The 14,759-nt window shown below is 43.6% G+C and overlaps 1 protein-coding gene across 1 annotated transcript in view; it reads left to right on the top strand.

Annotated features, from left to right (window-relative positions):
• Nucleotides 1-12,587, top strand: part of LOC115177374 (inhibitor of Bruton tyrosine kinase) — a 42,256-nt gene extending 29,669 nt beyond the window's left edge. The window contains exons 21-26 of the mRNA XM_029738092.1: nucleotides 114-226; nucleotides 332-611; nucleotides 689-943; nucleotides 1,199-1,393; nucleotides 11,082-11,214; nucleotides 11,515-12,587. Of these exons, the coding sequence (XP_029593952.1) occupies nucleotides 114-226; nucleotides 332-611; nucleotides 689-943; nucleotides 1,199-1,393; nucleotides 11,082-11,214; nucleotides 11,515-11,640 (1,102 nt within the window). The 3' untranslated portion in view covers nucleotides 11,641-12,587. The remainder of the gene's footprint in view (nucleotides 1-113; nucleotides 227-331; nucleotides 612-688; nucleotides 944-1,198; nucleotides 1,394-11,081; nucleotides 11,215-11,514) is intronic.
• Nucleotides 12,588-14,759: the final 2,172 nt, after the last annotated feature.

Raw genomic sequence — 14,759 nt, 5'->3', positions numbered from 1 at the left:
AATTGGTGCTGAAAGTAGGTTCCAATGTTTTGGATTGAAATGCATCCAGCCAGTAACCTCCCTGACATTTGAACTGTGGCTGAATTTGTTTCTCTTCCTCATCCTCCTCTCAGGGAGACTCTGTTGAAAAAGGCTAAGTTGAAGGCCAAGAAAAAACCTAGGCGACGCTCCGACAGCTCAGGGGGTTACACCCTTTCTGACATCATCCAGAGCCCACCTGCTGCAGGTAGAACACACACACACACGCACTCTTTATCACGGCACGCAATAATTATTTCCTTTAGTTGGAGTTGGGCTGATATGGATTATGATACACTATGTCTCTTCTCAGTCCTTTCTCCCAGCCTGGTCAAGTCAGGAAAGATCAACTCCATGGAGTCTCTGCAGGAGCTCATGACATCTGACTCTGAGGGCAGCTACAAGGTTCTGGGCAGCCCCCGAGAACTCCAGAGTCCCGTGTTCCACGACAGACCTGAGGAGGGGAGGGCTGAAGGAGGTCCCAGGTTGAAGACTCCCCCCAGCACCCCCACCGCCGCCACCATGCGGAATGGCCTCCCCGCCGAACCCCCAAAGAGTTCTGTTCCAGAGCACATCCCCAAGGTCACAGCCAGGTGAGCCAGGTCACTGTGGACCAGGTCAGAGTTCAGGGGTGGAACTGTATGTGACCTTGTCGTTTCTCTCTCTCCAGTCCTGCTCTGTCACTTCCTGTCTTGGACCTCAGGGCCATCATGGATATGGAAGCCAGCTCAAAGACACAAAGTCTCAGAGCCACTCCCAAAAGTCCTGTCAGTGTTGGCAGCAGTAGCAAGCAGTCCCCTCTCCCAGCCAAGCTCTCCCAGAAGCAGAGGAAGATGATCGCCATGGCAACCAAGGAGGGCAGTGCTGAGTGTGCCCTATCCAAATCGCCACCAGTCATTACTCCCTCAAAGAATGACAAAGCATGGTAAGCCCCCCCTCCATAAGGAACACTCCTAATATCAGAGCCAGCACAGAAGGTGGTGGGTTGGGGAGACAATCCCTATGTAATAGAGTATGTCCTCTCCTGCTCTTTCATTTGTGTTGAATGTTGTTTCATGTACAAATACAGAATCTGCCTATTCCGTCAGCTGTTAGTGAAAGTAGTACTTTTTAATGCTCTGAAGTAGCACTTTTGATTCATCAAATGTTGAATGTGGTTCCACCTCCCTCCTCTCCTCAGGGCCACTCCGGTCCAGACACCCCCTCCGTCTCGAGCATTCCGGGACCTCCTGGTGGAGGAGGAGAGCCGGGTCAGGAACGGGAGGCCAGGGTCCCTGGGAAGGCCAGTTGCTCAGGGGCCTCTGGTCTCTGCTGCCAGGAGGGTCAACTTCAAATGTACTGCTCAGCCCCCCAGCGAGCCAGAGAGACCCGCCGGGTAAGACTGCAGACATGCACACATACACAGTCGGTCATATTTGTTAATTGTCACCAACATGTATGTATGTATGTATGTATGTATGTATGTATGTACATATATATATATACATACATACATGTATGCATACATGTATACATGTATGTATGCATGCATGCATACAATATAGAGGAGTACAGTAGCATGTATGGCCAAGGGATGAATGCCCTTATGGCTGATGAATCAATGAACTATCGCTCTACCCTAAAGTACCAGTGTTGTCCACTAGATGTCTCTAGTGTGTCACCATGCTCAAGCAGATTCCTGTTTCTATCAAAGACAGGAACGCTAACAGCTCTACTAGCATCAATGTCATTTGGTTACCTTGGTGATGCACAAATTTGTTGTAGTAAGAAGATAGTAAAGCTTGTATCTATGGTTATTGTGCCGTAATTAGGCCTATGTTTATAGCTGATGGTTAACCATACAGGAATTAGTTCAATCTGTGTGTGAGGTATCTCTTTAGAATTAACATAGTCACTAAGAAAGTGGCAAGTGACTGGCAGAGTTTCTCTATGGTGATTCCCAGTTATTCCAAAGGGAAGCAGACGAAAGAAAGAATAATGATTTGGAGGACTGTTTTTATACAGAGAATTAAGTTGATTATGTTAAGCTTTACTCTCCAAATGAAATACTCTGGAGTGTGGTTTCCCGGACACAGATTAAGCCAAGTCCTGGAATAAAAAATGTGTTTCTGTGGAGGTTCTCTATTGTCCTTGATCTTTAGTCCAGGACTAGGCTCATCTGGGAAATCAGCCCTGAGAGTCTGGTTTGCTTGAGCAGGTGTGTCGGAAATGTTCAAATATCATTGGAAGGTAAGAAGCTCCTGCACACTGGGCTTGCGATGTATCACCTTTATTGATGTCTAAAGCTCTGACGAGATTGAAACAACAATAAGCATAGCCTTCTCTACACACACTCTCGTGAAACTCCTGCCAACATAGGTGCAAAGTGATCTATGCAGATGCACAGATGGCACAAAAAATGCTGAACTCGTCATTGTTTTAGCGAGAGGAAAATATCGCCCGAACTCCCTTCGCTAAGCCCTGCCTGGAATTTTGGGCAACCAGTCGCAGCGCTCCAATGGATAGCAACTGTCATTGAGTCTGACACCTCAAACTCATGAACACATGAAAGCCAGTGGGGAAAAACTGAGATTTATTAAAAAATATATGTTTTGAATGGCTAAATAATTTAACAGTGCACCAGGGGTACTTGCCACTGTTTCCTAATATGCAGAGGGTCTTGGAGTATTTTGCTAATACGAAATTATACTTTGTTAGCTACTGGCTCTCTCATTGAGCACCTAACTTTGCTAATGCTGCCTAGCTTGCTAACTACGTAATATAACTTTCTCAAAGTTAGCTTGCTAAAGTTGGCTATATTAGGAATATAATTGATCTGCTGTTGACATCAGAAAAATATTTGAGAGCACTTATTAGTAGGGATGCGCGATATATCGGTGAACATATCTAAAATGCCAACATCGGTATCGGCTGATGTCTAGTTTAACGCCCCAATGTGCAAAACTGATGTCCAAGCTGACGTGCATACCCACATGACGTAATGACGCCACGTAAAATGTTGCGTTATACGTGCAACACAGCATTCCTAACCTAGCCCACAATGTCTGCTGTGTGGATTGAGCAGTCATTTGAAAGAGAAACAAAATTTCAGTGAGACAACTCAAAAGGTGAAATTCATTGCCCTTGACAATCAACCGTTCTGTCGTGGGTGATGTGGCTTTCTCCGACTGGTCGTGCACCGGTACAGACTACCAATTTCGCTATTTTTCAGATGTTACCCTACCGGAGTTACACAGTAATAGTGTCACTGCTATTAGCTTCACGACATGCATACTATGGAATGCCGTTTGGGTCTTTGCGTGTCAAAAAAGATACAGTAGCATTGTCAAAGCTGTACAAAAAAGTCTGCAAACACTGCCCAAGAATGTGGTGCTTAAAATATCGCATTGGTAATAAAGCATCATTTGTTTGACCGCAACTTCTGGGGTAGCTAGCTTTAGCTTGGTACCTAGCTAGCACCAATACAACCAGCCTGAAAACAAGGACCAGTAGAACCTGCAGTCATTTTCATTATTCTTAGCAATGATTTAGAAATCCTTGTAAGCATTAGCTAGGTAGCCACTTGTTGTTCGCCTATTGAAATTGAACTTCAGTTCATGAAAATAAATAGCTAGTCAGCAACTTAGCTTTGGGCAACAGGGTTAACGTTATAGGCAGCCAGCTAGCTTCATCTGGCTAGTGAGGCTTGACCGCACCGGGTTATGTGTTGTGAAGCTAGCCACAATAAGGATTAGGCAAAATAGTGGAATTTGCGGTTTGCCTTCAAAATAAAAATATATAATTGACAGTAATGCAAATGAATACAAATAGTAATTGCAAAGTCCACTATTGTGGCTAATCCTTATTGTGGCTAGCTTCACATAGATGGATCCGCACCATTAATCAAATAAGATAAATTAGGGTTATTTTAGATGACACCTCTCTATAGTTAGCTAGCTAACTATAGCTACTGAAACAGATTGACGGTTTGCTATGTTTTTGGGGAAGAACATTGTTTGCATCCATGAGCTAGCTAGCTTTTTTTTATGACCAGCACTGTAGGTGCACGAGACAACTTTACCAGCATCATAGCATACGTATTGATGAATCGTTGTGAAATATGAAATAAGAGTGATTGTGTAATAACTACTTAAAAAATGTATATGAATCTGTGAAATTATTGTGACGTGCAGTCATTCTGATTGGTCAACAAGCTTATTTGACACGTCAAATGGTGTTAAATAGTATATTTTTTGACACGCAAAGACCCAAACGGCGTTCCATAGAAGTACTGGTTGAGAATGAAACGACTGAACAACGAAACCGCACAGCAAGTAAGTGAAAGAAATGGGTTTTGATTATGTTTTACTGGTAATGGGGACACACACAAATGCCAACAAAATAACTTTCTGATCAGTGTGATGTGTGTAACCGTTATTTAACTAGGCATGTCAGTTAAGAACAAATTCTTCTTTACAATGGCGGCCGAACCCGGACGACGCTGGGCCAATTGTGTGCCGCCCTATGGGACTCCCAATCACGGCCAGATGTGATACAGCCTGGATTCGAACCAGGGACTGTAGTGACACCTCTTGCATTAAGATGCAGTGCCTGACATTGTTGCGTCCGTGTGTGTTACCTATTTAACTGTAGTAGAATGCCTAAAAGGCCGCTAAAATGTTAATTATCGGTATCAGGTTTTGTTGGAAAGGAAAATATCGATATCGGCCAAAAATGTCATCGGTGCATCACTACTTATTATCCCCCAAAGTGGATAGTACCTTTGACTGCATGCACAGTGCATTCAGAGTCGTTCTGTGACGAGCCACACGGGAAACTGATAAAATGATGTTTGTAGTAAGGCTGGGCGATATGGCCAAAATATCATATTACTGTTTTTGAAAATAATTGGGATGGTATGACTGTATTTGACTTTTTTTTTTTTTTAATAATAGAAGTTCTACATTTGCTATATGACTGCAAGACCGTCAAATCTAAGTGATTTTAATGAGTCTTTCTCCTTTCTGATTTGTTTTATACTGTTCAATTCAACCAAAAATAATTTATGACCCAATTATGATCAATTTCTAAATTTCCTGCACTCATTTCAGATCATTTCCACACTTGTAGGAATTATTTTTAACCAAATGTTGCAAATGCAATTTGACTCGTGATTTGGAGCAAAACACTTAGGTGAACTGTTGGTATCATTGAAATATAGTTAATAGTTAGAATATTGTGGTGGGCACTTTGAATACAGTGTTTGACATGACAACAATTATAAAATGCCAAGGAGGTGTTATTGTGACAGGATAGGAACCAAAATTGTTAGGGTTGCCTAGGGGACTCAATAATCTTTGGCTACATTGAATGTTTTCTCTTAGTAGTTAACATATTCATGCTTTGCGTATTCCTCTCCTGATTTAGAAGATACTGTTACACAAACATGCTGATTTAGGTCTACACTGTCACTGGTATGTGTGTATAAAAACTCAGACAAAAAGGAAACGTCCCTTTTTCAGGATCCTGTCTTTCAAAGATAATTCGTAAAAATCCAAATAACTTCACAGATCTTCATGGTAAAGAGTTTGAACACTGTTTCCCATGCTTGTTCAATGAACCATAAACAATTCATGCACCTGTGGAACGGTCATTAAGACACTAACAGCTTACAGATGGTAGGCAATTAAGGTCACAGTTATGAAAACTTAGGACACTAAAGAGGCCTTTATACTGACTCTGAAAAACACCAAAGGAAAGCTGCCCAGGGTCCCTGTGTATCTGCGTGAACATGCCTTAGGCATGCTGCAAGGAGGCATTGAGGACTGCGGATGTGGCCAGGGCAATAAATTGTGATCTCCGTACTGTGAGACGCCTAAGACAGCGCTGCAGAGAGACAGGACGGACAGCTGATCGTCCTCGCAGTGGCAGACCACATGTAACAACACCTGCACAGGATCGGTACATCCGAACATCACACCTGCGAGACAGGTACAGGACGGCAACAGCAACTGCCGAGTTACACCAGGAACGCACAATCCCTCCAACAGTGCTCAGACTGTCCGCAATAAGCTGAGAGAGGCTGGACTGAGGGCTTATAGGCCTGTTGTAAGGCAGGTCCTCACCAGACATCACCGGCGACAACGTCACCTATGGGCACAAACCCACTGTCGCTGGACCAGACAGGACTGGCAAAAAGTGCTTTTCACTGACAAGTTGCGGTTTTGTCTCACCAGGGTTGATGGTCGGATTAGAGTTTATCGTCGAAAGAATGAGCGTTACACTGAGGCCTGTACTCTGGAGCAGGGTGGAGGGTCCGTCATGGTCTGGGGCGGTGTGTCACAGCATCATCGGACTGAGCTTGTCATTGCAGGCAATCGCAACACTGTGCGTTACAGGGAAGACATCGTCCTCCCTCATGTGGTACACTTCCTGCAGGCTCATCCTGACATGACCTTCCAGCATGACAATGCCACCAGCCATTCTGCTCGTTCTGTGCTTGATTTCCTGCAAGACAGGAATGTCAGTCTTCTGCCATGGCCAGCGAAGAGCCCGGATCTCAATCCCATTGAGCACCTCTGGGACCTGTTGGATCGAAGGGTGAGGGGCTAGGGCCATTTCCCCCCCAGAAATGTCCGGGAACTTGCAGGTGCCTTGGTGGAAGAGTGGGGTAACATCTCACAGCAAGAACTTGCAAATCTGGTGCTGTCCATGATGAGGAGATGCACTGCAGTACTTAATGCAGCTGGTGGCCACACCAGATACTGATTTTTGATTTTGACCCCCCTTTGTTCAGGGACACATTATTCCATTTCTGTTAGTCACATGTCTGTGGAACTTGTTCAGTTTGTCTCAGTTGTTGAATCTTATGTTCATACAAATATTTACACATGTTAAGTTTGCTGAAAATAAACGCAGTTGATAGTGAGGACGTTTAATTTTTTTGGTATGTATGTAGCTAATTTAAGTTTGCTCTGACTACATTTATTAGCTAGCTAGTGATTATCATTAGCGGCTAACAAGATTTAGACCCAACTTGCAAAGAAAATACAAACTAGCTGTTTGCAGATGTGAGATACATAAACTAATAGTGTAGTTATAGAACGCTAGTGGAATTTATATTAAGATTCGAAGTGAAAACCACATCCTTGTCAACATTGTTGCATGTGCTGCATGCAGACTGAATGCAAGTGTCTCGTGGTTGAGGATTAACACATGAGCTCCTTGAGTGACATGCGGGGCTCTGTGTGGGTAGCAGCATGGAGAGAGAGCGGCGACAGGATGACTCAAGCAGCGAAGTAAACTATAAAAATGCATGTTACACACGGCGTATCACATTTTAAATACCAAACTTTCAAATATCGTTATAGAATGTAATGTAAAAATCCAAACCGGTCCGGGCATCAATACCGGTATTTGGTCAAATACAGTATACCACCCAGCCCTATGTTCCTGTGAAGCAATTGTAATGACAATCCACCACAACATACCCAAGAGTTTCCTAATTAGTTAGGGGTAGTCTGTGTTTAATTTCATTGTGTATTAAAAGCACATTTTAAGGTCATTGAGGGGATTTCGCCAGTGGTTGGAAGGGGAATTTGGCCTCCTGGATTAATGTTGTCTGAGGTTCCAACAGTAACCAAGTGGGGCGGGGCTTAGTGAAGGGTCAATGTACTGAAAGGGAAGCTGCTGCCTGAAGCAGGATGTGACTCACTGCTCGGGCTGTGGAGCCACCAGGCTGATGGTCACAATGACCTTTTCACTTCCCATTCAACAAGACTGAAACGTCAGTTAGAAGAACTCAGTCTAGTGAACTTCGCCCCGGGTTGGAACAGATCAGCCCCCCCCCCCCCCCCCCAATCCTAACCTTAACTATTAATGGGGGAAAATGCTAAACTGACCGAAAATCAGCATCTAGGGATAACTTCACCCTGCACCGTGAACTACACCACTAAGACACCAGCTGGATTGGTAGAGCTTTAAATGCCAAAAGAGCTGAGTATTTGCCTGGTCCCAGATCTGTTTGTGCTAAGATAAAAATAACCACAGGAGTTGTCAAGACAGCACAAACTGAGACCAGGGAAACTGAATACTGTGTGCTCCTGATTTGAAACGACAGTAAACGATACCATTTCAGCGTAATAGATTTTGGGGTATTTTGACATAAAAACGTTTGGAAGAGATTGTGCATGTGCCGTATCTTATAACGTTGACATCTAAATGAACACATAATATGGACGGAGGTGTTTGAGAAATGCTTGTGAAACGATTGTGTGGATGTTTTTACTTAACCTTTGGTAGCAATGTTTTGAATTGTGACATCTCAATCATATCAGGCCAAAAAAATTACAGGAAGTGTGTGTGCGCTTGTGTGACCCAAGGGTGTCAAACTCGGATAGAAGAGGAAGTAAGCCAAATTCAAGAGCTTCTGCAAAAACAGAGTCATTCGCGGCCTCTGTCTTCCAGTCGTAGATCTTTTATCACTGCCCAGAGCCAAGATGGATTAAAGACCACAGACTAGAAACGCTCTCTTTCCAGTCTGTGACGTCCGCTCCCACTCTGTGCAGTCTCTAATGGCACCCTATTCCCTATGTAGTGCACTACATTTGGGCTCCCGAGTGGCGCAGCATCTCTGTGCAAGAGGTGTCACTACAGTCCCTGGTTCGAATAGAGGCTGTGTCACATCCGTCTGTGATTGAGAGTCCCATAGGGTGACCCAGCATTGTCCGGGTTTGGCCGTAATTGTAAATAAGAATTTGTTCTTAACTGACTTGATTAGTTTTATAAAGGATAAATGTAAAAAAAAAAATATATATATATATATATACTTACACACACACACACACAGTTGAAGTCGGAAGTTTACATACACCTTAGCCAAATACATTTAAAATTACTTGTCTTAGATCAGTTAGGATCAGCACTTTATTTTAAGAATGTGAAATGTCAGAATAATAGTAGAGAATTATTTATTTCAGCTTTTATTTCTTTCATCACATTCCCAGTGGGTCAGAAGTTTACATGCACTCAATTAGTATTTGGTAGCATTGCCTTGAAATTGTTTAACTTGGGTCAAACGTTTTGGGTAGGCTTCCACAAGCTTCCCACAATAAGTTGGATAAATTTTGGCCCATTCCTCTTGACAGAGCTGGTGCAACTGAGTAAGGTTTGTAGGCCTCCTTGCTCGCACATGCTTTTTCACACATTTTCTATTGGATTGAGGTCAGGGCTTTGATGTCCACTCCAATACCTTCTTTGTTGTTCTTAAGCCATTTTGCCTCAACTTTGGAAGTATGCTTGGGGTCATTGTCCATTTGGAAGACCCATTTGCGACCAAGCTTTAACTTCCTGACTGATGTCTTGAGATATTGATTCAATATATCCACAATTTTCCTGCCTCATGACGCCATCTAATTTGTGAAGTGCACCAGTCCCTCCTGCAGCAAAGCCCCCCACAACATGATGCTGCCACCCCCGTGCTTCACGTTTTGGTTGGTGTTCTTCGGCTTGCAAGCCTCCGCCTTTTCCTCCAAACATAATGATGGTCATTATGGCCAAACAGTTCTATTTTTGTTTCATCAGACCAGAGGACATTTCTTCAGAAAGTATGATCTTTGTCCCCATGTGCAGTTGCAAACCGTAGTCTGGACTTTTTATGGCAGATTTGGAGCAGTGGCTTCTTCTTTGCTGAGCGGCCTTTCATACTATGACGATATAGGACTTGTTTTACTCTGGATATAGATACTTTTGTACCTGTTTCCTCCAGCATCTTCAAGGTCCTTTGCTGTTGTTCTGGGATTGGTTTGCACTTTTCGCACCAAAGTACGTTCATCTCTAGGAGACAGAACGCGTCTCCTTCATGAGCGTTATGACGGCAGCATGGTCCCATGGTGTTTATACTTGTGTACTATTGTTTGTACAGAGGAACATGGTACCTTCAGGCGTTTTGAAATTGCTCCCAAGGTTGAACCAGACTTGTGGTCTACAATTTCTTTTCTGGAGGTCTTGGCTGATTTCTTTTGATTTTCCCATGATGTCAAGCAAAGAGGCACTGAGTTTGAAGGTAGGCCTTGAAATCCATCCACAGGTACACCTCCAATTACTCAAATGATGTCAATTAGTCTATCAGAAGCTTCTAAAGCCATGACATCATTTTCTGGAATTTTCTAAGCTGTTTAAAGGCACAGTCAACTTCGTGTATATAAACTTCTGACCCACTAGAATTGTGATATAGTGAATTATAAGTGAAATAATCTGTCTGTAAACAATTGTTGGAAAAATTACTTGTGTCATGCACAAAGTGGATGTCCTAACCAACTTGACAAAACTATAGTTTGTTAACAAGAAATTTGTGGAGGGGATGAAAAACGAGTTTTAATGACTCCAACCTAAGTGTATGTAAACTTCCGACTTCAACTGTATGTTTGACCAGAGCCCACACCCAAAAGTAGTTCACTATGTAGAGAATATGGTGTGATTTGGGATGTAACCTAGTAGTGGGCCCTGAATATGAATCAGCCAGTGAGTCCGTGGTGTAGTGTTGGCTTCTGATCCTAATCAGCATTGATTAGAGGTGACTTCCATGTCACAAGTGATCACTGGGAACAGGAAGTAGGATCCAGGTTCTAGTCTACTCATGCTTATGGATGAGCACGGAGGGAGGGAGAGTTCAGGGCTGGGGAACGTGTAATATCCATATTTGTAGTGTTTTTTTATAAGTAGTGTGTAAGTCAATGTTTTCTCTATTGCCTTACAGGGACCATCAGCGTTTCATTAGCGTTTTCTTTCACGCGCACACACACACACACACTGTGTGTCAGTTGTAATTCACCCACCTTGTCCTCTTGGGTAGCCTTTGGTCATCCTTGGTTACCACTGTCACATAGGATATATCCAGTTCAGATCTCTCGGGGTCTCTGTCTCAGATCAGTGTCAGAATTATTACAGGATGTACCTAACACATGTCACCTTGTCCCAACCTTAAAAACCCTGAACAACCACAAGGGGGAAAAAAGGAACAATTGTTTTGAGGGGGAGAATGTTCAACCTGTCACAAACTCAATGTCATTTTCTTTACTGACCAGCCCCTGGGTGCTGGGAGTGGCGGGCAGCCCCCCTACGGCCTCCATGGTAACCTTTGCTTCTATCGTGGAGGAGGAGAAACAGCAGGAGGCTGCACTGATCCGCAGCCGAGAGAAACCTCTGGCACTCATTCAGGTAACGCTTGTGTGTGTGTGCAGAAATTTGTAGCAATGTTTACTATGCACATTGTGCTTTTCCTTTCACTGTGAGCTTGTCTGTTCGAACTCACGTACTCAACAAAATGATTCAGTGCCTTGATAAATGTCTCCAAAGAGGAAATCTGAAGGACTTAGTGTAGATCAGCTGTTGATATTCAACCCCTCCCCCTTCATCACCTCTGTCTAGCTCATGTCTGTAGGATAGCTGCCTTGACTTGGCTGTGGCTTTAAAACACTCCAACTGTGTTTGTGTCTCCCGTCCCTCTCCTCCTCGCAGATTGAGGAGGCAGCGATCCAAGAGCTTTTGTATCACTACGGCACCCGCAACAACCCCGACGAGATGATTGTGGTGGAGAGGTCTGTCCAGGGGCCCATCGCCATCCCCTTCTGGAACAAACACTGAGACGTCTCACCCACATGCGTTGTGAGACCTCACATACTCATATCCTTATCCACCCGCTGACCATATGTATCTCCTGTCAGTCAGTGTTAAGATATACCTCAGGCCTAGTTGTGCCAGTAGGCTGGGTCTGATGCAGGTATTTTATGCCCAACTCCAGTGTTCCTTAGTTTTTGTCACGGCGCTTCTTTTCTTCGTGTTGACCTGTCCCCGAGCAAGGAACAGTGGATGAGAAAATATTTTTTGCACCTTGCCATCAAAACATGAGTGAAGATATTCTTCAAAAAAGTTTAGTTGCCAAAGATAAAGTATGTAAGGAAATGGAGTAGTCCAAACTACAAATTGGGTCCAGAACTACATTAACAAAGCAGGATTGGTCGGTTTCAGCACGCACACTTTTTAGGTGAATAAGCTGTGCCGATTAGGAAAAGTACTATAGCACAAGTTCCTCTGAGAAGAACTAAGCCAAAAGCCAGGGCCTGGAGTTCAGAGGCCAGCCTGATCTGGTTGCTACCTAGTTCTACTTTATGAGTTGGGAAATGAGTTGTGTTCTGGATATATTGTGTGATGCAGGGTAGTTGAATCATGAAAGAAGGTGGTAGGGAGTGACGGTGTCATGCAGCCTGCCATTTTCTAATGTGAGCTAATTGTGTATGAGTATTCGCTGGTTTCCCTTTATCAGAGTTATAGGGCAAGCTGTCGGGTTTGTGCCTTGCTTCCACCCTCACTATCCTCTGATGTGTACACACACACACACGCGCACACTAATAATTTCACTACTTTCTGGCTGGCTGTATTTGAGTTGTTTTACTTTATTTTGTGTTCTGGAGCTGATGTGTTGGCTTGGTACCCCAAACCATGTAAACCCAGTCTTATTCCATGCAGAACCCTTCGTTTTGAGACTTTGGATGTGAGAAAATGGCATGCAATAAAACTCACCTGTGCAATGACCATGTTTCCTGGTTCTATCACTCTTATTGTGGAATTGGTCTTATAATTATTTGTGCAATATTACAATATCTTGTGTTATGCGAAGGTCCAAGGCTCATGATAGTCTGTCTAGTGTTGCTACAAGAACGGAGGCAATCGCCCTCAAACTCCCTGACAGATTCAGTGAGAGCTACATTCATCTCAATGGAAACAGTGCCTCTCTCCACTCTAACATCTGTGCTCTGCATAAATAAACAATTAGACACCTACCTGTGATGACCCTGCCATGAAAAGAGAGGAAGGGTGGTGATTTAATGGGTCCTAATAGTTCAAAGTCGATACAGTATGACATCAGGAGTCCGCCAGAGACTGAGACCGGAGTTTCTTGTGATTATTCCATTAAGCTCAATTAGTCAGAACGAAGATGATGCGTTACACAGAAAGGCTCTCAGAAAAATACTTGCCTCCATGTCATGTCGGAATGGTCCAGCTAGGTCACTGAAAATGTTTACCTCAGATGTGAAGTAAATGTTTACCTCATTAGACGTTTACCTCCTGCTAATGAGCGTGACATACTCCGGAGATGCCCACCACATCAGAATTTAACTATATGAATGTGGATATCTCCGGAAATTCTCCTTGTTCATAGAATGTAACAGCTGAATTTCCATCTAAGGGGGAAACATTTAAAAAAATATATAACTTTTAAAAATGAATCAATTTACTTGAGTTCCAACTTTGAGCATGTACAGTAGTGTCATCCCTGAGTGTTTCATATCTGTGAAGCTTGAGTAAAATGCCTCTCAAAGCACTAAGCTAATCTCGCGCTTGCTCTCTCCCACCGCTGGCCAGAGCCAAGATGGTGACATCTACCCCCACTGTGTTCAGTCTTTAAGGATGCGTCCCAGATGGCACCCTATTCTCTAAGTAGTGCACTACTTTTGACCAGGGCTCTGGTCAAAATGTAGTTTACTATTTAGGGAACAGGATGTGATTTGGGACGTAGCCTAGTAGTGGGCCCTGAATTTGAATCAGCCAGTGAGTCTGTGACGGGGTGTAGTTTTAAAAAAACAGCCTGTAATTGAACCAGGGTCTGTAGTGACTCTTCTAGCACTGAGATGCAGTGCCTAAGACCGCTGCTATTGGTAACTTGTGACATGGACGTCTTCTCTTATCACTCAGAACAGGGAGTAGGTTCCAGATCCTAGGCTACTCATGCTTATGGATAAGCACAGAGGGGAGGAGGGGGAGAGTTTTCTCTATTGCCGTACAGGGACCATCAACATTTCATCTTGAAGTTCGAGCCTTGAGTGTTTCTACATCTCTTCCCCCAATCTCCCTAATTTCTTTCACAGACCGCGCGCGCGCACACACACACACACACACACACACACACACACACACACACACACACACACACAGTGCATGCCAGTTATAATTCACCCACCTTGTCCTCTTGGGTAGCCTTTGGTCATCCTTGGTTACCACTCTCACACAGCCTATATCCAGCTCAGACCTCGCTCTCTCTTGGGCTCACAGTCCTCTGTTCCTTACAGTTTCCCCTTACCCAGAACAGCCACTGACTAAACCAAATCCATCTAGTAATTTCCTTACAACCAGAGGGTCGGTGGTCAACAGTAGGTGGTTTGAGTAAAATAAATCTCTGTTTCCCCTCTTTGGGAGTCACTTCATTTTAGGTGGTTATAGAATTGAACTGCTTTTTTTCTGGATTTTGATAGTGGGCGTTGTCCTAATTCTGCTCTGCATGCATTATTTGGGGTTTTATGTTTTACACAGAGGATGTTTGCATGCAGAATTCTGCAAAAGTCTCAATTTGGTGTTTGTCCTATTTTTTTTGTGATTTCTCGGTTGGTGAGTGGACCCCAGACCTCACAACCATAAAGGGCAATGGGTTCTATAATTGATTTAAAGTATATTTAGCCAGATCATTTTTGGGATGTTGAATTGTATGTTCCTTTTGATGGAATAGAAGGCCCGTCTTGCTTTGTTGAAGTTACTTGTGATTCTGATGTTTAGGTCGAGGTTGATAGTTCTTTGTGCGCCCTAAGGCAACAGTGTCTAGATGGAATTTGTAGTTCTGACAACTGGACCTTTTTTTGGAACACAATTATTTTTGTCTTACTGAGGTTTACTGTCAAGGCCCAGGTTTAGCAGTCTGTGCATAAGATATA

Source organism: Salmo trutta, chromosome 37 (assembly GCF_901001165.1).
Source record: "Salmo trutta chromosome 37, fSalTru1.1, whole genome shotgun sequence".
Taxonomy (NCBI): Eukaryota; Metazoa; Chordata; class Actinopteri; order Salmoniformes; family Salmonidae; genus Salmo; species Salmo trutta.
This window is presented reverse-complemented; position numbering and strand designations above follow the sequence as displayed.